General features: G+C 41.9%; 1 protein-coding gene across 2 annotated transcripts in view; it reads left to right on the forward strand.

The window, feature by feature from the left end:
- ephx2 (epoxide hydrolase 2, cytoplasmic) overlaps window positions 1-23303 on the forward strand; it is a 130800-nt gene that overhangs the window by 46007 nt on the left and 61490 nt on the right. For both annotated transcript variants that reach the window (XM_051925408.1, XM_051925409.1), the window contains exons 4-5: window positions 1954-2144; window positions 18051-18173. In XM_051925408.1, coding sequence (XP_051781368.1) covers window positions 1954-2144; window positions 18051-18173 — 314 coding nt within the window. The remainder of the gene's footprint in view (window positions 1-1953; window positions 2145-18050; window positions 18174-23303) is intronic.

Consider the following 23303-nt stretch of genomic DNA (forward strand, 5'->3'; position numbering starts at 1 on the left):
GGATATCATCTCTTGTTAAATTCTGCTCCATACTTGTAAAATTTTTATTTTTATACTGTATTGAGGATTTGTTCTGTTCTGTGTATTGTATTGTATTGACCCCCTTCTTTTTGACACCCACTGCACACCCAGTCTACCTGGAAAGGGGTCTCTCTTTGAACTGCCTTTCCCGAGGTTTCTTCCATTTTTGTTTTTGGGGCATTTTGTCCTTGTCTTCTTAGAGAGTCAAGGCTGGGGGGCTGTCAAGAGGCAGGGCCTGTTAAAGCCCATTGCGGCCCCCTCTTGTGTGATTTTTGGCTACACAAAAATAAATTGTATTGCATTGTATTGATACTGGTGGTCAACTGTGAATGGGTGGGGTGAACTGAACTGAACTGATTTTATAGCAGGAAAGCAGGAAGGGTGTGTTGTCAGGCAGGATGTCCTATGAGGTCATCTGTAGGGGGCGGAAGTGACGTCAGGAGCAAGCAGAATTGAGAGGTTTATTAAGAAGGGTCTAGCCTGCAATACCTATGACATGCGTCAGGTAAGGCCCACAACATCAGTCACCAAACGATCTTTGAGTCAGATAAACCTCCCACAACCCTAATCTTAACCACAGTGTAATGGGGCCCTAAAGTTAATCATAGTCTAATGTGATGGGATTCTGCTGGATCTCCTCTATCAATGCCTTTGAGGATTTTGAAAACCTGCACGAGGTCCCCATGCATTCTCTGAGCTTGCCAGAGTACGACGTGTCCTGAAGTCCCACCTGGTTGTTCTCCTCTTGCACAGCTTCAACTGCTGCTTTGTCTTTCTTGTAGTGTGGTGACCAGAACTGCACACAACACTCCAGATGAAGTCTCACTAATGCATTATGGAGTGTCATAACGAGAAGACGAAGGAGACTCACAAAGGTTTGGGGTAGCCGTCCCGTATATTGCAGTAGGATGCAGATGAAGTAACGCAACTGGTTTTTATGGAGTTCAAAACAGAACATGGCGGTATTTAAGGAGAGGCAGAAGCAGTCGGAACCAGAAGTGGCGTCATTGAGGCCCAGAATCAGAAGTGACGTCATTGAGGCCAGGTGGAAATTCCAGAGAATGGTCTGTAGGAAGAGAAGACAAAGGGTAAATGCACTCACGTTTGGGTTTGACACTGGATTTCCCTCATTCGAGCCCTTTAGATGCCCCCCATGCATACGTGTGCGACAGTAGTCTAAGTGTAGTGTCCCTCGTTTTATATTCAACGGTTTGTATGATATAACCCAACATTTTTTTTGCCTTTTTAATTGAGAACGTTGGGTCAGCCCAAGCTGCTAAATCCTTTTCAGAGGTCTCTTCTTGTAGCTCAGTGTCTCCCATCTTGTACTTATAACTGATGTCCCTTTTGCCCACGTGTAACTTTTCTCTACATCAAACTGCATTTTCCAAGTGTTATTCCTGTTCTAGAACTTTTCCAAGTCTTCGTGAATCGTTTGGGGTGTGCTTTGCAGCCATTACTGCCAAGGTAGTGTCACACACATGCGCATTTGGGGACGGCTTAAAGGCTCAGATGATGGTAACTTCTTGCTGGACCACAAGAGGGCGCTGCTGACTAACACCTTATCTTTCCCTCAATCTGCAGGCTGGAAGATTGACAGCTTTAACACCTGCCTGGACCCGCCTCTTCCTGCCGGACCATCGTGAGTGGTCTGTTTGGAGACTCGCGTCTACAACAACGTTTTTCTTTTCTTGTAACGCTTTTATGACTCACGTTTTCTTTGAATTATACGGGGTGTGCCTACGGGGGCCCCAACAGTTCACAGTTGTCTGTTTTGTTACAGTCGCCTCTGTTTCAAGAGTGGTAGAACAAGCATGGATTTGAAGTACATGTAGATTTTGGCTGTTGCACTGCTCAGTTCTGGCCACTAGCTGGCTTTATTTCAGTTTGACTTGTCACTCATCTTGTTGTCACCCATCCGTTCATCTGCAGGTTTCAAGACGTGTATCCTGACCAACAACTGGGTGGATGACACAGATCACAGGGACGTGCAGGCCCAGCTCCTGTGCACCCTGCAGCAGCACTTTGACCTTATCGTGGAGTCCTGCAGGGTCGGATTGAGGAAGCCCCAGAGTGACATTTACACCCTGGCCTTGGCAAAACTGAATGCCACCCCAGAACAGGTGAGGTGACCGTTTTCATATTTGCAATGATTTGTGGTACCAGAGTGATGACAGGAGTCGTAACCACAGCTCGTCGAATCACGCAAATGACAGGAGAAAAAGAAAAATCACCACTGGAAGGCGTCTTTAAATGTGTCGTTACAGTCCAAATCCACCAGATGGCACTTTTGCAGCTTCTATGTTCAAATCAGATGTGGTTTTGGTGTTATCTCCTTGGATTTTGCATCATTGGGCCTGTTTAGGCCAAATGGCTTTGTCTTTTATTTCTTGTGTTCTTGCAGAGATCAGCTCTCTGGACTTTCCATAAACACATCCTCCTAATAAACATAACATCATAATCCTAATCCTGTTTAATCCAGTTCAGGGTTATAGGGAGCTACTGGGTTCAAGCAGCACGTGAAATGCCCCATAGTAAGCAGGGTGTCCCATCAGTGCTCCAGTGTTTCCTGAACACTTACATCTTCCTGTGGAATATACCATACAGGGTGGTCCAGATCTAATTATGCAATTATTGCATTGCATTGCATTAAAAGTTGCATAGTTAGATCTGGACTACCCTATACATTAATAATGGAGAATGCCATCTGTTAGAATATGTGTATCTCAGGTGGATGAAAGGGCCAAACTGTGCTTCAGTCTCAAAGCTTCAAAAAATATATTCAGTAAAGCCAAAAAACACACACAAAATACCCCACAAGGGAGAGGATAACCATAAACCCCTGGGTTGTGTAGAACAAGGCCACAATAAACTTTAATGAAGAAATGGACAAAAATACAACAAAAAGTACAAAAAAGAAAAAAGCAATCCTAGGAAATGAAGTAAAAACACAATCCGTAGGAATATCCAAGTTCCATAGCGAAAAGGTCCACAGACAATCCAAAAAATCAGAAATCACAAAGACAATTATAAGACCACCAAGACCGGAGAGCATTCGTAATGAACCCCACTGGACTTCACTTCCCTGTTTCCTTTTATAGAACTGTGGGTGGTCCCTTAATGGTAGTGGACCGGTGACTCCGCCCTCTTGGTGCCCTCTAACCCCCAAAATACAAGAAACATAAGAGAACAGAATAACAGGCTTAGAATGAAATTAACAAAAAATAAATTATTAAATATCAGCCGGGAGTGTAATCCTGGCTTTACTACAACATCAGGGACTTGAATTTTCGGGATTTCAGGGCAGGCTAAGTGTTAATTAGGGAGCCCCCTGTGTTTTGTACCTTTCATACAAGGCAGATGGACCAGTCAGGGACCACCAGAGGGCCCACTCACACACCCCCTCATATTCTAACTGGGTCAGTTTTGGAGTCTTCAGTTTGGTCTACCTGCACATCTTTAGGAATGTGAAAGGAATCCAGAGGGTCTGGAGGGAACGCCACAGAGATGTGGGGAGAACATGCAAAGTCTGCATCTCCTTTGATGGATCTGAATATTTGAAGCTCAGCCGTGCATCTTTCAAGTGATTTTATCTGAATTTAGTGCGTCCCATGAGCACATCCTAAGAATGAAGCCTTTACTAATTCTAACATGACCTGAATTAGACGTTTTATTGATGTTCTCAGATCAATGGGCCCAGTGGTCTCCAGTAGAAGAGGATGATGGGAGTGACCCTGGTGGTTATTTGGAATTTAGTCACAATGGATTGTGTCTTTGTGTCTTGGGAAACCCCCGGTAGTTTGGCCTGGTTGGAGACCAAAGAGCAGATAACGTGCCGAGTATTGTGTGCAGCACCCCCTGTGGGTCAGATCAGAGGGAAAATGACATATGACATCCTGGAGTCTGTGCCTGCAACCCTGCTTGTATTCCCAGATTTGTTTGGAGAAAATCTGACAGATCTGAAAACCTCTAAAGCGCCGAGCAGGTTTCATCCTTACAGCTCTTAGATGCCTTTTCACAAGGGGGCTTCAGTCTCCACATACTGAGGAGAACAGGTTGACACTGCAGGGAGTGGAGCGGAACATGTAGAGCGCCCCCTGGTGTCAGCTTTAATGACAGCCAATTCAGTCGGCCAACACATGTGAAAGGCGCTATATGAATAAAATGTAAGATTATTATTACAATTACAGTGGTGCTTGAAAGTTTGTGAACCCTTTAGAATTTTCCATATTTCTGCATACAGTAAATATGACCTAAAACATCATCAGATGTTCACTCAAGTCCTAAAAGTAGATAAAGAGAAACCAGTTAAACAAATGAGATAAAATATTATACTTGGTCATTTACTGTATTTATTAAGGAAAATGATCGAATATTACATATTTGTGAGTGGCAAAAGTATGTGAACCTTTGCTTTCAGTATCTGGTGTGACCCCCCTTTGCAGCAATAACTGTAACTAAACATTTCCGGTGACTGTTGATCAGTCCTGAATTTTCGCCTATTCCTCCGTACAGAACAGCTTCAACTCTGGGATGTTGGTGGGTTTCCACACATTAACTGCACGCTTCAGGTCCTTCCACAATTGGTTTAAGGTCAGGACTTTGACTTGGCCATTCCAAAGCATTAACTTTATTCTTCTTTAACCATTCTTTGGTAGAACGACTTGTGTGCTTAGGGTTGTTGTCTTGCTACATGACCCACTTTCTCTTGAGAGTCAGTTCATGGACAGATGTCCTGACATTTTCCTTTAGAATTCTCTGATATAATTCAGAATTCATTGTTCCATCAATAAAGGCAAGCCATCCTGGCCAAGATGCAGCAAAACAAGCCCACACCATGATACTACCACCACCATGTTTCACAGATGGGATGAGGTTCTTATGCTGGAATGCAGTGTTTTCCTTTCTCCACACATAACGCTTTTCATTTAAACCAAAAAGTTCTATTTTTGTCTCATCCGTCCACAAAACATTCTTCTAATAGCCTTCTGGTTTGTCCACGTGATCTTCAGCAAACTGCAGACGAACAGCAATGTTTTTTTTTGGAGAGCAGTGGATTTCTCCTTGTAACCCTGCCATGCACACCATTGTTGTTCAGTGTTCTCCTGATGGTGGACTCATGAACATGAACATTAGGCCTTCAGTTGCTTAGAAGTTCCCCTGGGGTCCTTTGTGACCTCGGCGACTATTACACGCCTTGCTCTTGGAGTGATCTTTGTTGGTCGACCACTCCTGGGGAGGGTAACGATGGTCTTGAATTTCCTCCATTTGTACACAATCTGTCTGACTGTGGATTGGTGGAGTCCAAACTCTTTAGAGATGGTTTTGTAACCTTTTCCAGCCTGAGGAGCATCAACAACTCTTTGTCTGAGGTCCTCAGAAATCTCCTTTGTTCGTGCCATGATACACTTCCACACAAGTGTGTTGTGAAGAGCAGACTTTGATAGATCCCTGATCTTTAGATAACACAGGGTGCCCACTCACACCTGATTGTCATCCCATTGATTGAAAACACCGGACTTGAATTTTACCTTCAAACTAACTGCTAATCCTGGAGCTTCACATACTTTTGCCACTCACAAATATGGAATATTCGATCATTTTCCTCAATAAATAAATGACCAAGTATAATATTATTGTCTCATTTGTTTAACTGGTTTCTCTTTATCTACTTTTAGGACTTGAGAGAAAATCTGATGATGTTTTAGGTCATATTTATGCAGAAATATAGAAAATTCTAAAGGGTTCACAAACTTTCAAGCACCACTGTATTAACAGTATGGTCCCCCTAGTCCCAGTGTCTGCCTTACTAACATCCCTTTGCCGTTCTGTTGTTCAGACTTCCTTTATATGCCCCCCGCCGCCCCTCCAGTTGCTTCACTAACAGCACCTCCCTGAGTCTGCCTCACTCGTGATCCCCCAAGTCCACCTTCATTGATGGCCTCCTCACATTTCACAGCCCAATCACCGTCACAATGCTGCCCCGTCATCCAAAATCCTGCCTAGTATTAGCATTGCAGACCCCCTTGTTGTCCAACTTTCACAATGTCGATGAAGAGTGAGGGAGTTAGGGAGTCCATCATTCAGGGCTTACTTAGGAAATTAGTTACTGGGTTTTGGTTTTTGTTTTTAATGTTTCTTTCAGTTTTGACTTTGATGATTTTGTCCGGTCCATCTGCCAAGTTCTTTTCCTGATATTTACCAGGTGGGCACAGCAGAGCCATAGCTTTGCAAAATGTTCAAGACAACGAACCACAAAGTCCAGGATGATTTAGAAAATGCTTCCTCAAAGCTAAAAACAGATCATCTGTGAAGTCCCGTGTAACAATCGACTTATCAAAGGTACAAAAGCCACCCGTAAGGGAAGTGGACAATGTTCAAAAGATATACTAGCATTCTAATATTTGGTCTTAGACCCCAATTCCACCATCCTGCTCCTGCCAATCCTCAAAAAAAGCTGATGGTGCAACTGATTAAATCTGAAAGTGTATTGTGATCATGCAAACAATAATCAAAACACACAGACACAAGATAAAGTGTTGGGGGAATGTCCTGTGTAATGCTGGGGACGTAGAGTAGTCATGAGAGACTGATACCAGGTCTAACAACTATGCAAAAAACGATATTTGACAGCAGAGTTACATCTTCAGTATCTTTTATGTACAAATGAAAGGAAATGAAATAAACGGAAATGAGTTGGCAGGAAATGATGTTGATAGAAAAGGACGGAAAGGACGGAGGTGACATCGTCAGTGAAGTCATTAACACGGGACTGGGAGTGACGTCTTCGACACAGGGACTCGGAAGTGGCGTATTTGTGTGGAGTTGAGGTATCTCGATATTATTGATCTTTTGTTTTTTTCTGTTGAAAAAGGAGAAGAGGTGTTAGTACTCTGTACTCTGTTCCAGTCCTCCATCTTTCGTTCTTTCACGCTCGTTTGGACCCTTTGGCTGCCCCCCTAAGCACACGTGTGTGACAACGTACATTAAAGGTGACAGGTGTGGTGGACGTCCCTTCAACACTGGATCCATGAGATGCACGCTATGTCCCCCCGGAACACTTGGTGGCAGCCCCCCTGGGTTGCATTGAGGCCTGTTTTATGGAACACTGGAGCTCATCCTGGTTGGGCTCCATGGCCACCTCCAGGCGGAGCTGCAAGGCTTCCTGAGCCCGTGTAGGTGGCAACGCTGCCACACCCAGAAGTGCAGCCTAATTTAGGTTAACTACCACCTGAAGCACTTCAGGGTGGGCTATAAAGGGAGCCTGCAGCTACTACTCAGGGCGCCAGAGTCAGGAGGAGGAAGAGAAGAGTGTGATTTGGGGTGTGATTTACTTTTGGTTTTTGGGACTGTGTTAGGGCCATTGGGACACGGGGAAGACGTGTCCCACGGCTGAAGAAGAAAATAAAGACTTTTTGTTTGTTCTACCCGTGCCTCTGGTGTCAGTCTGTGTCGGGTCGGCGCCAATAAAGCGCCCTTTATCACACGGGCTACTTGTTTAGTCAACCCATTTCCCGCGGATCAAGACCAAACACCTCATCCTTTCCTTTCCTGGGATGATAATGTCACTCACGTGCAAGTAGGAGGCAGCTAAAGGGCTTGAGTAATTGTAATACCACATCAGACCAGGGGGCGGCAGGATGTTTTTCTCAGTTCCTTGCAGACCATTCCCGGGAAATCCCCACCAGGTTCCAGTGCCTTTGATGATGTCACAACCAGTCCTGACTCCTTGGATGATGTCACTTCTGGTACCCCCCCCCCCGATGATGTCACTTCCTCTTCAGGCCTTTAAAGCCACCATCTTACCTCCAGTCTGACAGATGTTTTGGACTCGTGAACATCTCTTTTCAATTGCAGCCAGGATATAATACACGGGTGGCTGCTCCAAACCTTGATGATGTCAGGAGTGAATTACTTGTCACAATATACAAACAGCAAGAGGTACAAATATTCAAAATAGCACCAAAACAAGAAGCAGAATGAGAAATAACAGTTAGTATGAAATGACGATGAAAATCCTGGCTTATAGTTTCTCACTGAATGATCAGCAGAGGAATAGAGCGAGCGAGTCCGAGTCACCAGCAGGATCAACCATCGGGTCATATACCAAAACCCCCCACATCTTCTTGGGTCTTCACCTCGCTGTTTATTTCTTCTGGCTGTCCACTCCACAAATAGTGGACATCTCCAGGTGAAGTTCACCTCCGCCATCTTCCTCGGCTTAGATAGTCAAGCCCTTTGCTTTGCTGCTTCTCTTCTTCCTCTCCCCTCTTTCTTGGTTAGTGGTCGGCCTTTAAAAAAAAGGTATCCTCTAAAATGTCCTATAGTCCCATAGTAGCATGATGCCTGGCCTAGGAAGCTGGATGTCCTACCAAGTGGGGTCCTCCAAAACTTAGTTGTCGACTGCTATGCCTGAATGGATTCTCAAGTTCCTGCAATATGACAGTGCCGGCAGCCAGAAGGAGGCACGTCAGATTTTAATTCTATGTAGCCCCGCTACACACTAAAATGACACCTTGCTGCGGCCTGCAGGTGGAGAGGGCAAAACCCTTGAGATGGCACTGGATGTTTAGCTCTTTGAGGTGGAGCTGGCAGTTAAAACTGGGGCGGGGCATTTGAGGTGGGCGGGGACTTTTGAAGTAGGACTGGTTGTTTGGAGTGAAGTGAAATGTTTAAGGCAGAGCTGGAGGCTTAAACTGGGGCACGATGTTTGAGGTGGGGCTGAAGATTCGAGGAGGAGCTGGACATTGAGATGGAACTGGAATGTCGAAGCAGGGCTGGAGCTTTGAGGTGGTGTTAAATGTTTGGGGTGGGGGGAACATATGTTTGAAATGTGGCTAGACATTTGAGGTGAAAGTGAAAATTTGAGACTGGTCTGGACATTTGAAGTGGGACTGGATATTTGAGGTGGAGCTGGACGTTTAAGCTCAGTATGGACGTTTGAAGTGATGCTGGGTATCTGAGGTGAAACTGAACATTTCAGACTGGACTGGACGTTTGAAGCATGATGGGATTTTTGAGGTGGTGTTCAATGTTTCAGAAGGAGCTTGACACTTAAATTGGGACTAAGCACTTGAGGAATGGATGGATATCTGAGGTGGGGTTGGACCTTTAAGCTGGGTCTGGATGTTTGAGTTAGGGCTGAACATTTGAGGCAAGGATGAACATTTAAAGTAGGACTGGTTGTCTGAGGCAGGACTGAATAGTCAAAGTGGGGCTGAAGTTTTAAGATGGGGCTGGACATTTCAAGTGGGACTGAATGATTAAGGTGGGGCTGGATATTTAAGGTGGAGCAGGATGTTTAAGCTGGGACTGGATGTTTGAGGCACACCTGGACATTTAAGGTAACACTGAACATTTGAAGCATGACAGAATATTGGAGGTGGTGTTCAATGCTTCAGACAGAGCTTGGCACTTAAATTGGGACTAAGCACTTGAGGAATGGCTGGATATTTGAGGTGGGGTTGGATCTTTAAGGTGGGTGTGGGAGTCTGAGTTAGGGCTGAACATTTGAGGCAAGGATGGGCATTTAAAGTGTGACTGGTTGTTTGAAGTTGAAGCTTTGAGACAGGGCTGGACATTTCAGGTGGGGCTGGATATTTAAGGTGGAGCAGGATGTCTGAGATGGGACTGGATGTTTGAGGAATATCTGGACATTTGAGACTGGATTGGGCATTTGAAGCATAATGGGATGTATGAGGTGGTGTTTGATTTTTCAGAAGGAGGCTTGGCACTTAAATTGGGACTAAACACTTGAAGAATGGCTGGATATTTGAGGTGTGGTTGGACCTTTAAGGTGGGTGTGGGAGTCTGAGTTAGGGCTAAACATTTGAGGCAAGAATGGACATTTAACGTGTGACTGGTTGTTTGAGGTTGAAGCTTTGAGACAGGGCTGGACATTTCGGGGTGGGGGGGGGGGCTGGATATTTAAGGTGGAGCTGGATGTTTAAGGTGGAGCAGGATGACTGAGATGAGACTGGCTGTTTGAGGCTCGGTTAAGCACTGAGGTGGGGATGAACATCTGAGATGGGACACTTGGACATTTGAAGCATCGCTGGATGCTTGAAATGAAGTTAAATGAAGCAGAGCTGGATGCCTAAGCTGGATCTTGACTTGATGTTATTTTGGAGAAATTAGGTGAACAGGATTTGCGAGGTTATTGGATGTGAATGGCGTGTCCTTTCTGAAGTTTTTCTCCAAAAGACCCATCAGTTTGAAAATGAAAAGATAAAACTGACAACAACAGCTCTGTAGCTTTATTACAGTTTTCATTTACATAATGAATTCGTTCATTTACATTCTTAAACAAAAAGCCAGAGATCTGTATGAACACGATAAGCGACATTTTGTGAAGCTCTGCTAAAGAATACGTGGAATGCCAATTTATCTCAAAGATGAAATTCAGTCAAGGTGATGCAAATTTTGGAGGCCGAGGTCTTATCGGGGAGACGCCTGAACGCAGGAGCTGGCGGCTTATTAACAGAGCTGAGATCTGATAAAGCAGAATCGGTGCCGAGGCAAAGAATCACTCGGGGGGATACGCCACCATACGTCCTGCTCAGAATCAAAATGCCGAGGCAGGTGCGTCTCCAGAGGATTGTCTTTGAGTGCTGAAGGAAAGGCAGGCAGCACTTGACGCTGGCAGCAGACACTGAAACGGTCCCAGCGGTGAGGTTGTGGGGCTGTGAAAGTTTGTTTGTCTGTTTAGAGGCAGGGAATTATCTGCATGATAGGGCAACGGAAAAAACACCATGGAGGGAGCGGTGAAAACAGAGGGCTCCTTTAAATGAAGACTTGTTTTATTCTTGAAGCTGTAGGGAACTGTTTGAATGACCGGGAAGTGGAAAATGTAACGGTGGGACCAGAGAACAGTCTTGAAAAAAAGAGTCACGGCTGCAGATCTGTAGGATGGAGAACTTGAAATGTAATGGTGGCAGAAGTGGGATCAGAAGGCTCTTCTAAGGTTTATTTGGATGCATTCCTGTGACTGCAGGGCATTATCTGTGTGACAGGAATTTTATGCAGAGAGGATGTTACTCATCTGACAATCTTCTTCTTCTTTCAGTTGCTCCCTTTAGGGGTTGCCACAGCAGATCATTTGTTGCCATATCTTCCTGTCCTCTCCATCTTGTTCTGTCACACCCATCACCTGAATGTCCTCTCCCACCACACCCATAAACCTTCTCTTAGGCCTTCCTCTTCTCCTCTTGCCTGGCAGCTCTATCCTTAGCACCCTTCTCCCAATATACCCAGCATCTCTCCTCTGCACATGTCCAAACCAAAGCAATCTCGCCTCTCTGACTTTGTCTCCAAACTGTCCAACCTGAGCTGACCCTCTAATGTCCTCATTTCTAATCCTGTCCATCCTCGTCACACCCAATGCACATCTTAATATCTTTAACTCTGCCACCTCCAGCTCTGTCTCCTGTGCCACCGTCTCCAGCCCATATAACACAGCTGGTCTCACTACCATCCTGTTGACCTTCCCTTTCACTCTTGCTGATACCCGTCTGTCACCAATCACTTCTGACACTCTTCTCCAGCCACTCCACCCTGCCTGCACTCTCTTATTCACCTCTTTTCCATAATCCCCATTACTCTGTACTGTTGATCCCAAGTATTTAAACTCACCCGCCTTCACTAACTCTACTCCCTCATCCTCACCATTCCACTGACCTTCATTCCTCTCCTCTCATATCTCCACATCTCCAGGGTCTCCTCAACCTGCTCCCTATTCATCTATCTATCTATTCTCACTACAGATCACAATGTCATCAGCAAACATCACAGTCCACGGGGACTCCTGTCTAATCTCGTCTGTCAACCTGTCCATCACCATTGCAAATAAGAAAGGGCTCAGAGCTGATCCCTGATGTAATCCCACCTCCGTCACTCCTACCGTAGACCTCACCACTGTCACACTTCCCTCGTACATATCCTGTACCACTCTCACATACTTCTCTGCCACTCCCGACTTCCTCATACAATACCACAGCTCCTCTCAGTCACCGTGTCATTTGCATTCTTCAGATCCACAAAGACACAATGCAACTCCTTCCGGCCTTCTCTCTTCTTCTCTTCAACACCCTCAGAGCAAACATCGCATCTGTGGAGCTCGTTCTTGGGATGAAACCATCCTGCTGCTCACTAATCATCACCTCACTTCTTAACCGAGCTTTCACTACTCACTACTATGTTACTGAATTAACAATCAGGAGATGTAATGGTGGGAACAGTGGGATCAGGGGACTCTTTTGGATCAACGGAATTGGAAGTCTGCTATTTAGGTGTTTTTGGTGGACCAATCTGATGCTGGACAGTTTTACCTGTCCTAGACCAGTTGTGCTAGGATGGCCACTTGGTGACAGGGCAGACACTTTGGATGATAGGAGACATCTGACCATAGAATCAGACCACAAATAGAACAACACATGTTCCAGGTTCAAAAAGACTCTTTAATTCCACACAAATACCTTCAAACAAACATCTTTCCACAACAACTAGACAACACGATGCTCTTCTTTTTCTCCTCCAGTCCTCTCCAGGTAAGCTCCACTCCAGACTGTGGCTCACCTGTAGAGGTGAGTAGAGGGGCTCCCATTTTAGAGCCGACCCTCAGCAGAAATACCTCTGGCATGTCAGTGCCACGGCCAAGAAGCACTTCTAGGTCAGGTGGCACGTCAATGTGACCAGAAGGCCTCCCTCCTGCCACCAACACCCCAAATGTTCTCTATTCCATTTTGTCTTCCTCTCTTCTCTTCTCTCTTCATCCTTTTGGTCATTCGCTTTTAGTGATGCTTTATTTATTTTTTAACCCTTAAACCACCACATACTCGGGCTTGGGGGCTTAATGCTGCCCCAAAAGCCAAATACTTTTTTGGTGCACTTTTTAAGGAAATGTCACAATTCACCAAGAAAAAGTGAAATTTAAATGTAACACATTTTTTTTCATGCAAAGAGCATCACGATTACTGCAACACTGATCATTTCACATACTGCCAATGAACTGTAAAAACTATAAAAAGAACTACTGCAACAATCTATTATGATATGTAGAAGGTGCAACTGACGCCATCGATGAAATTCAGTAAATCACCGAGCCGACGGCACTTGAAGTGGCTGCACGCGAGCACACAGAGGCCAACATGGACGCTGGCAGGCTAGTCTAGTGCAGCGGCTCAATCCCAATATTTCGAGTCAAAATTAGTGCTACGCTCCAATGAATTTAGTCCATTTCTGTCATCTCAACGTCAACATTACATTATTAATGCATATCTAAAAGTTAAAGCTAATCGTCTCTTCTTTATTAAATCGAATCAAGCAAAACTTGGAACTGAACATATGCAAGGGCTCATTGATAACATCTATAATTCAAATATCAATAATTCAAAGTCGGTAGAGCAATAATATTACCATCATAGAATAGATAGATAGATAGATAGATAGATAGATAGATAGATAGATAGATAGATAGATAGATAGATAGATAGATAGATAGATAGATAGATAGATAGATAGATAGATAGATAGATAGATAGATAGATAGATAGACTAAACCCAAGGGGAAATTCACATACTCCAGCAGCACCTTACTGATACAAAAAACAATATTCAATTAAAGAGTGATAACAATGCAGGTATACAGACAGACAATAACTTTGTATAATGTTAACGTTTACACCCCCCACAACCCCCCCTCCCCCCCCACCCGGGTGGAACTGAAGAGTCACATGGTGTGGTGGAGGAACGATCTCCTCAGTCTGTCAGTGGAGCAGGACGGTGACAGCAGGCTGTCGCTGAAGCTGCTCCTCTGTCTGGAGATGATCCTGTTCAGTGGATGCAGTGGATTCTCCATGATTCACAGGAGTCTGCTCAGCGCCCGTCGCTCTGTCACGGATGTTAAACTGTCCAGCTCCATGCCAACATTAGAGCCTGCCTTCCTCACCAGTTTGTCCAGGCGTGAGGCGTCCCTCTTCTTTATGCTGCCTCCCCAGCACACCACCGCGTAGAACAGGGCACTCGCCAGCATTTGCAGCATCTTATTGCAGATGTTGAAGGACGCCAGCCTTCTAAGGAAGTATAGCCGGCTCTGTCCTCTCTTGCACAGATCATCAGTATTGGCAGTCCAGTCTAATTTATCATCCAGCTGCACTCCCAGGTATTTATAGGTCTGCACCCTCTGCACACAGTCACCTCTGATGATCACGGTGTCCATGAGGGGCCTGGGTCTCCTAAAATCCACCACCAGCTCTTTGGTTTTGCTGGTGTTCAGTTGTAGGTGGTTTGAGTCGCACCATTTAATAAACTCCTTGATGAGGTCCCTATACTCCTCGTCCTGCCCACTCCTGATGCAGCCCACGATAGCAGTGTCGTCAGCGAACTTTTGCACGTGGCAGGACTCCGAGTTGTATTGGAAGTCCGATGTATATAGGCTGAACAGGACCAGAGAAAATACAGTCCCCTGTGGCGCTCCTGTGTTGCTGACCACAATGTCAGACCTGCAGTTCCTGAGACACACGCAGGCCTGTCTGTAAGATAGTCCATGATCCATGCCCCTACTCTCTCTCCTGTTTCCTTTTCCGGCTTGCGCCACCACCATCTACCCAAAGCACGATGATGTTCCAACAATGATGGATGGATTAAAAGCCAGAAGTCTGTATGACCATCAGCATCAAGTGACTCCGTGAGAACCCTAACTACAAAGAGGACTATTTCATTTATGTTAGGTAGAATGCCCAGAGGGGACTGGGTGGTCTCGTGGCCTTTAACCCCTACAGATTTTGTTTTTTTCTCCAGCTTTCTGGAGTTTTTTTTTGTTTTTTTCTGTCCACCCTGGCCATCGGACCTTACTCCTTTTCTATGTTAACTAATGTTGTCTTATTTTAATTTTGTATTTTGTCTTTTATTTTTCTTTTCTTCATTATGTAAAGCACTTTGAGCTAGTTTTTGTATGAAAATGTGCTATATAAATAAATGTTGTTGTTGTTGTTGTTGTTGTTGATGCCACCTGGTATGAATCTACTCCCATCTCTGTCAGCTTGTCCCTAAGGAGCAGAGGTTGGATGGTGTTGAAGGCGCTAGAGAAGTCCAGAAACATAATTCTTACAGCACCACTGCCTCTGTCCAAGTGGGATAGGGATCGGTGTAGCATATAGATAAAGACATCCTCCACTCCCACCTTCTGCAGAGGGTCGAGGGCGTGACGGACCTATGGCCTCAAGTGGTGAAGCAGCAGCCACTCCATGGTCTTCATCACATGTGACGTCAGAGCGACAGGCCGGAAGTCATTCAGCTCACTAGGACGTGATACCTTTGGGACTGGGGTGATGCAAGATGTTTTCCAAAGCCTCGGGACTCTCCCCTGTTCCAGGCTCAGGTTGAAGATGCGCTGTAGAGGACTCCCCAGCTCCAACACACAGGCCTTCAGCAGTCGTGGCGATACTCCATCTGGACCCACTGCTTTGCTGGCACGAAGTCTCCTCAGCTCTCTGCTTATCTGGGCTCCTGTAATTGTGGGTTGGGGTAAACTCTCATCTATGCTGGTATCAGCAGAAGGATGTGTGGAGGGTGCAGTACTCCGAGGTGAGAGTGGGTTAGGGTGGTCAAACCTGTTAAAGAAGTTGTTCATTTGGTTTGCTCTCTCCATGTCTCTCTCGATGGTGGCTCCCCGCTTTGAGCTGCAGCCAGTGATGATCTTCATCCCATCCCACACTTCCTTCATGCTGTTATTCTGCAACTTCTGCTCCAGCTTTCTCCTGTACTGCTCCTTCGCCGCTCTGAGCTGGACTCGGACTTCCTTCTGCACGCGCTCAAGCTCAGGTCTGATCATCGCCTTTAAAAGCCCTTTTCTTCTGGTTCAAAAGGCCCTTGATGTCACTTGTAATCCATGGCTTGTTGTTAGCATAGCAGCGTACAGTTCTTACTGGAACTACAATGTCCATACAGAAGTTGATGTAGTCAGTAGTGCAGTCAACAACCTCCTCAATGTTCATCATATCAAGGTTGTCCCAGAGCATTGCAACAGTTATATCATAAGGCAATGGCAATATCCCGAACTATCGGTCAGCCAGATGTATTTATTACAATGACGTGTAATCCACAGTGGCCAGAAATCCGTCGATTCTTGAGAACCGGCTACTTCGGTTCTAGATATTCCAACTTTTGTAAGTGGATTGTTTTATCAGAAAGTCTTAGTTTTATTGAAAGAACTCGAATCGGTGTTCGGTCAAATCAGAGAATATATTTACACAATCGAATTTCAAAAACGGGGTTTGCCTCACATGCATTTATTGGTTACTTTGCAAAATTAACGATTAACTGCTGATGATGTCAATTGGTTTGTCTGTGCTGAAATTCCAAACAGAGAAACTCATCCTGAATTATGTTACAAAGTCATTAAACACACGTCGCATGGACCTCATTTAAAAGACTCAGTATGTTGGGACTCCAAAGTATAAAGGGATTAAAGAAATTTTATTAATTCAACAGATCTGACTAAGGCTGGCTTTCCTGGTTTTAGTCACAAACAACACATTTATCACGGAAAGAAAGATGAGCAGCAGAGCTGTGAAGTGGCGGGCGCATAGTGCCCGCCCTGGGGTTGGCGAGTGAAGCGAGCAGGGGGTAGAACCCCCTAGTGTTTTTAAAAATAAAAATCTTCTTGGTAGAAACTGTGAACCATTCTGTTTTGGTCATTTTAGTGCTTTCAGACTCTCTGTGACGTCTCCTTCAAAGATTTTTCTAGTAAGCGTCTTTACTTTCTGAACTTCTGACCCACCCATCTCTTTCTGGGTTGACAGCTTTTGTGCTTTTATTTCATTTCTTGGTCTTCCTCAAACACCTTCTTACACCAAGTGCTGCCCACCGGAACTACAACTCCCACGTTGCCCTGTGGGTGTCCAGATGGAAGCCCCCATGAGATGAATGGTGCCACCTGGTGTACTGGGGAGCAAATGGCCCTGGGAGGCTCCCCATCTGGGTAAGGAGGCACCATCCAGCCCCCGTCCATGCCCTCCTTTACCACAGTCACCTCCCCAAGTGTATGCAGCCACTGCACGGCAAGAGCAGTCATCAAGGTGGAGGTTCAACATGTGACTTTATGGCCCCTGTAGGGTGTGACTCATTTGTCCCAAAGTCACCCTCAACGTTCTTCATCTTGCTTTCATTTCATTAACGTCTCAAATCGCATGGCGGCCCTCACTTACACGAGACTTATCTTATTAATTCTGAATTGCTGCCACATTTTGTTTGTCAAAATATTTCATCCCGGTGGGGATTTCTCTGAGTCACAGTCTGCTCGACTAATTTGTTATTTTTAATTCTGACCAAAGACGTTCTGTGTGCTCTACTGGAGGCCCAGTTGTTTTTTTCCCCCCAGAGTCTGGCATGATAAGGAGTAAAACGTAGAGTCAGGAATTCTAATGACCCCCAACTGCCCATTCACCCCCAGTGAGTCTCCCTCTTATGACCCCCCCCCCCCCCCCGAGGCCTTGTGGTGGTCCTTCTTTAAGCTGCATAGACATAGGCTTCTTAGATGGCACTCCTTCTATTCCACAGTTATGAATAAAACGAAGGACCATGCCCCCCTGCTACTATGTTGTGACTTGTCACAATGGCAGAGCTGTGGCACTGCCAGGTCACCTAATCTGTTCAGCTGGCTTGACCTCAAAACTTTACTTGATGGAGGTTTCAATTAGCTTGGGGAAGGTGCAGTGGTCTGCATCACTGCCTTGTGGCTCCAGGGTCCTGGGCTCAAATCCCATGCTTACGTTGTCCTTGTTATGAATTTTATTCTACAGGTCCTCCAGTTTTTAGCCGACATCCACTTTAGGTAGACAGGATGTTTTAAACTGACCCTGTTGGGTGTGTGTTCAAGGGGTGGGGGGGGGATCCACGGCTGTGAATTTCTGCGTTGATCGTGTCACTTCTTTTTGGCAGCTGCCATCCCCTTGTCAACGGAGCTTGAAAGTGACAACACATTAAAAGCAACCTTGCCAGCGGCTCTCAGCTTTGTCTTTTGTCTCTTGCAGGTTATTTTCTTGGATGACATTGGTGCCAACCTAAAGTCTGCACGTGAGCTGGGGATGAGCACCGTGCTGGTGGACGACACGAAGAAAGCTCTGGAAGAACTGCAGCGGCTCACTGGAGTTCAGGTATGCAGGCCTGATGATGAGGACCCCTAGTGGCAGGGAGGCTTCACTGCACCCCTGCTGCCTAGTCATCTGTACAAGGACCTGCCTTGGTGTGGCTTTGGCCTTGACAGGTGATTTATAAGGAAATACACTGAAAATGTAATATATAAGGGGATCAGACAAATACAGGTGCTCTATAAAATCTACATACATACACATATACAGTAACAACTGTCATAATAAAAGTGTTTTTATTAAAGTATGTTCAATTCCATTAAATGCAATTGTTTATATAGATTGATGTGAAAGGCACTATATGATAGATAGATAGATAGATAGATAGATAGATAGATAGATAGATAGATAGATAGATAGATAGATAGATAGATAGATAGATAGATAGATAGATAGATAGAGGGTGGCATGGTGGCACAGTGGGTAGCACTGCTGCCTCGCAGTTGGGAGACATGGGGACCTGGATTCGCTTCCCGGGTCCTTCCTGCGTGGACTTTGCATTTTCTCCCCGTGTCTGCGTGAGTTTCCCCCCACAGTCCAAAGACATGCAGATTAGGTGGATTGGCGATTCTAAATTGGCCCAAGTGTGTGCTTGGTGTGTGGGTGTGTTTGTGTGTGTGTCCTGCAGTGGGTTGGCACCCAGCCCGTGATTGGTTCCTGCCTTGTGCCCTGTGTTGGCTGGGATTGGCTCCAGCAGACCCCTGTGACCCTGTGTTCAGATTCAGCGGGTTGGAAAATAGATAGATAGATAGATAGATAGATAGATAGATAGATAGATAGATAGATAGATAGATAGATAGATAGATAGTGAAAGGCACTATATAATAGATAGATAGATAGATAGATAGATAGATAGATAGATAGATAGATAGATAGATAGATAGATAGATAGTGAAAGGCACTATATGATAGATAGATAGATAGATAGATAGATAGATAGATAGATAGATAGATAGATAGATAGATAGATAGATAGATAGATAGATAGATAGAATTTGGTATAGTAGGCAGGATTAGATAGATAGATAGATAGATAGATAGATAGATAGATAGATAGATAGATAGATAGATAGATAGATAGTGAAAGGCACTATATAATAGATAGATAGATAGATAGATAGATAGATAGATAGATAGATAGATAGATAGATAGATAGATAGATAGATAGATAGATAGATAGATAGATAGTGAAAGGCACTATATAATAGATAGATAGATAGATAGATAGATAGATAGATAGATAGATAGATAGATAGATAGATAGATAGATAGATAGATAGATAGATAGATAGTGAAAGGCACTATATGATAGATAGATAGATAGATAGATAGATAGATAGATAGATAGATAGATAGATAGATAGATAGATAGATAGATAGTGAAAGGCAGTATATAATAGATAGATAGATAGATAGATAGATAGATAGATAGATAGATAGATAGATAGATAGATAGATAGATAGATAGATAGATAGATAGATAGTGAAAGGCAGTATATAATAGATAGATAGATAGATAGATAGATAGATAGATAGATAGATAGATAGATAGATAGATAGATAGAATTTGGTATAGTAGGCAGGATTAGATAGATAGATAGATAGATAGATAGATAGATAGATAGATAGATAGATAGATAGATAGATAGATAGATAGATAGATAGATAGTGAAAGGCAGTAAATAATAGATAGATAGATAGATAGATAGATAGATAGATAGATAGATAGATAGATAGATAGATAGATAGATAGATAGATAGATAGATAGATAGATAGATAGTGAAAGGCAGTATATTATAGATAGATAGATAGATAGATAGATAGATAGATAGATAGATAGAATTTGGTATAGTAGGCAGGATTAGATAGATAGATAGATAGATAGATAGATAGATAGATAGATAGATAGATAGATAGATAGATAGATAGATAGATAGATAGATAGATAGATAGATAGATAGTGAAAGGCACTATATAATAGATAGATAGATAGATTAGATAGATAGATAGATAGATAGATAGATAGATAGATAGATAGATAGATAGATAGATAGTGAAAGGCACTATATGATAGATAGATAGATAGATAGATAGATAGATAGATAGATAGATAGATAGATAGATAGATAGATAGATAGATAGATAGATAGATAGATAGAATTTGGTATAGTAGGCAGGATTAGATAGATTAGATAGATAGATAGATAGATAGATAGATAGATAGATAGATAGATAGATAGATAGATAGATAGATAGATAGATAGATAGATAGATAGTGAAAGGCACTATATAATAGATAGATAGATAGATAGATAGATAGATAGATAGATAGATAGATAGATAGATAGATAGATAGATAGATAGATAGATAGATAGTGAAAGGCACTATATAATAGATAGATAGATAGATAGATAGATAGATAGATAGATAGATAGATAGATAGATAGATAGATAGATAGATAGATAGATAGATAGATAGTGAAAGGCACTATATGATAGATAGATAGATAGATAGATAGATAGATAGATAGATAGATAGATAGATAGATAGATAGATAGATAGTGAAAGGCAGTATATAATAGATAGATAGATAGATAGATAGATAGATAGATAGATAGATAGATAGATAGATAGATAGATAGATAGATAGATAGATAGATAGATAGATAGATAGATAGATACTGAAAGGCAGTATATAATAGATAGATAGATAGATAGATAGATAGATAGATAGATAGATAGATAGATAGATAGATAGATAGATAGAATTTGGTATAGTAGGCAGGATTAGATAGATAGATAGATAGATAGATAGATAGATAGATAGATAGATAGATAGATAGATAGATAGATAGATAGATAGATAGATAGTGAAAGGCAGTATATAATAGATAGATAGATAGATAGATAGATAGATAGATAGATAGATAGATAGATAGATAGATAGATAGATAGATAGATAGATAGATAGATAGATAGATAGTGAAAGGCAGTATATAATAGATAGATAGATAGATAGATAGATAGATAGATAGATAGATAGATAGATAGATAGAATTTGGTATAGTAGGCAGGATTAGATAGATAGATAGATAGATAGATAGATAGATAGATAGATAGATAGATAGATAGATAGATAGATAGATAGATAGATAGTGAAAGGCACTATATAATAGATAGATAGATAGATAGATAGATAGATAGATAGATAGATAGATAGATAGATAGATAGATAGATAGTGAAAGGCACTATATGATAGATAGATAGATAGATAGATAGATAGATAGATAGATAGATAGATAGATAGATAGATAGATAGATAGATAGAATTTGGTATAGTAGGCAGGATTAGATAGATAGATAGATAGATAGATAGATAGATAGATAGATAGATAGATAGATAGATAGATAGATAGATAGATAGATAGATAGATAGTGAAAGGCACTATATAATAGATAGATAGATAGATAGATAGATAGATAGATAGATAGATAGATAGATAGATAGATAGATAGATAGATAGATAGTGAAAGGCACTATATAATAGATAGATAGATAGATAGATAGATAGATAGATAGATAGATAGATAGATAGATAGATAGATAGATAGATAGATAGATAGATAGATAGTGAAAGGCACTATATGATAGATAGATAGATAGATAGATAGATAGATAGATAGATAGATAGATAGATAGATAGATAGATAGATAGTGAAAGGCAGTATATAATAGATAGATAGATAGATAGATAGATAGATAGATAGATAGATAGATAGATAGATAGATAGATAGATAGATAGATAGATAGATAGATAGATAGATACTGAAAGGCAGTATATAATAGATAGATAGATAGATAGATAGATAGATAGATAGATAGATAGATAGATAGATAGATAGATAGATAGAATTTGGTATAGTAGGCAGGATTAGATAGATAGATAGATAGATAGATAGATAGATAGATAGATAGATAGATAGATAGATAGATAGATAGATAGATAGATAGATAGTGAAAGGCAGTATATAATAGATAGATAGATAGATAGATAGATAGATAGATAGATAGATAGATAGATAGATAGATAGATAGATAGATAGATAGATAGATAGATAGATAGATAGTGAAAGGCAGTATATAATAGATAGATAGATAGATAGATAGATAGATAGATAGATAGATAGATAGATAGATAGATAGATAGATAGAATTTGGTATAGTAGGCAGGATTAGATAGATAGATAGATAGATAGATAGATAGATAGATAGATAGATAGATAGATAGATAGATAGATAGATAGATAGATAGATAGATAGATAGATAGATAGTGAAAGGCACTATATAATAGATAGATAGATAGATAGATAGATAGATAGATAGATAGATAGATAGATAGATAGATAGATAGATAGATAGATAGTGAAAGGCACTATATGATAGATAGATAGATAGATAGATAGATAGATAGATAGATAGATAGATAGATAGATAGATAGATAGATAGATAGATAGAATTTGGTATAGTAGGCAGGATTAGATAGATAGATAGATAGATAGATAGATAGATAGATAGATAGATAGATAGATAGATAGATAGATAGATAGATAGATAGATAGATAGATAGATAGATAGTGAAAGGCACTATATAATAGATAGATAGATAGATAGATAGATAGATAGATAGATAGATAGATAGATAGATAGATAGATAGATAGATAGATAGATAGATAGATAGATAGATAGATAGATAGTGAAAGGCACTATATAATAGATAGATAGATAGATAGATAGATAGATAGATAGATAGATAGATAGATAGATAGATAGATAGATAGATAGATAGTGAAAGGCACTATATGATAGATAGATAGATAGATAGATAGATAGATAGATAGATAGATAGATAGATAGATAGATAGATAGATAGATAGATAGATAGTGAAAGGCAGTATATAATAGATAGATAGATAGATAGATAGATAGATAGATAGATAGATAGATAGATAGATAGATAGATAGATAGATAGATAGATAGATAGATAGATAGATAGATACTGAAAGGCAGTATATAATAGATAGATAGATAGATAGATAGATAGATAGATAGATAGATAGATAGATAG

This window comes from Erpetoichthys calabaricus, chromosome 3, assembly GCF_900747795.2.
Source record: "Erpetoichthys calabaricus chromosome 3, fErpCal1.3, whole genome shotgun sequence".
In the NCBI taxonomy this organism is placed as follows: domain Eukaryota; kingdom Metazoa; phylum Chordata; class Cladistia; order Polypteriformes; family Polypteridae; genus Erpetoichthys; species Erpetoichthys calabaricus.